Source organism: Merops nubicus, unplaced genomic scaffold (assembly GCF_000691845.1).
Source record: "Merops nubicus isolate BGI_N331 unplaced genomic scaffold, ASM69184v1 scaffold5545, whole genome shotgun sequence".
Lineage (NCBI taxonomy): Eukaryota > Metazoa > Chordata > Aves > Coraciiformes > Meropidae > Merops > Merops nubicus.
In genome coordinates, this window is record NW_008610134.1 from 49,844 (window position 1) to 50,944 (window position 1,101).

General features: G+C 44.7%; 1 protein-coding gene across 2 annotated transcripts in view; it reads right to left on the minus strand.

Moving 5' to 3' along the window:
• Positions 1–74, minus strand: part of MOB4 (MOB family member 4, phocein) — a 5,763-nt gene extending 5,689 nt beyond the window's left edge. For both annotated transcript variants that reach the window (XM_008940791.1, XM_008940790.1), the window contains exon 1: positions 15–74. In XM_008940791.1, coding sequence (XP_008939039.1) covers positions 15–41 — 27 coding nt within the window. In that variant the 5' untranslated portion in view covers positions 42–74. The remainder of the gene's footprint in view (positions 1–14) is intronic.
• Positions 75–1,101: the final 1,027 nt, after the last annotated feature.

Genomic DNA, 1,101 nt, shown 5'->3' on the forward strand with positions numbered 1-1,101 from the left:
TTAGATAAGGGTACCGGCTGAACAGCTAATGTACTATCCATTTCTTCAAAGGATTCATCAGGCCAATTGTAAAAATCCTGTTAAAAAAAAAAAAAAGTTTAAACCCATTTAACCAAAATAGAGGGGGAGGTAGAAAAGTGCACAACCTACAATAGGCTTGAACACACAGGGAAACAGATGTAGGTTTTACAATTCCAGGAAGCTAAAAGTTAACAGAAGCAGCACACAACCTTGGCAAGAACAGGGTGAAATGGGACGTGGCTCCTCCTGTCACAGCAGCAGAAATCCTGAAAGTTCTGTGTGACTCAGCACACTATACACATATCTCCCCCACGTCTAGCCCAAACACCTATACAGCCTGTATTTTTGAGAGAAATATTTGCATAGGGTGCCTATTTTACATGTTAGCCTGTGTAAGAATGGGGAAGAAAGTAAGTCTGTAGAAAGTAGCGTTATAGAATTATTATTAAACTAAAAATCCCAGTATATTCTAGTAATAACACACCACTGAAAACATCTGTGCAGAGACAGATACGAGGCAGTGTTGGCCTGACTTGGTACTACACCCTCTTGCCACAGTCAGGGTGTTACCTCATGGGGCAGTTCTCAGCTCTGCTAACCCCTGGCCTCCAGTGCTGTTACTGATCAAACCCTCCTGAAGCTTCCCCTCGGGCCCAGCTGTGCTGCAGCAGTTCACATCTGGGGCAGTTGGGAGCATCCCAGACACACCCATTTCCTCACTTGGCAGTTCCTGCATCTGCAATGTACTGCTGCTCCCTCTTACTGACTGGAGCCTCCCACAGGCCTACAGCACTGTGCCGAACTCGGTGACAATGTTCCAGCTGAAGCTTGGCAATCTGTTCCAGAGAGAACAGAGTCATCTCCAGAGAAAGGAGTCCACAGCCACTGCCGAGGCATCACGAATCACCTTAGCTACACCAGCATCATCCGAACTTAAATACAGCCACAAAAAGATCGTATGGTTGCACCAATATGCACAAAATTCTTCAACCTGTGTGAACTTTATAGTTTACTTCATCATTTGACCAAATCTAGTTCTTCATCCAGCTTACTGTTTTCCAGAATACTCCAACTTTATCT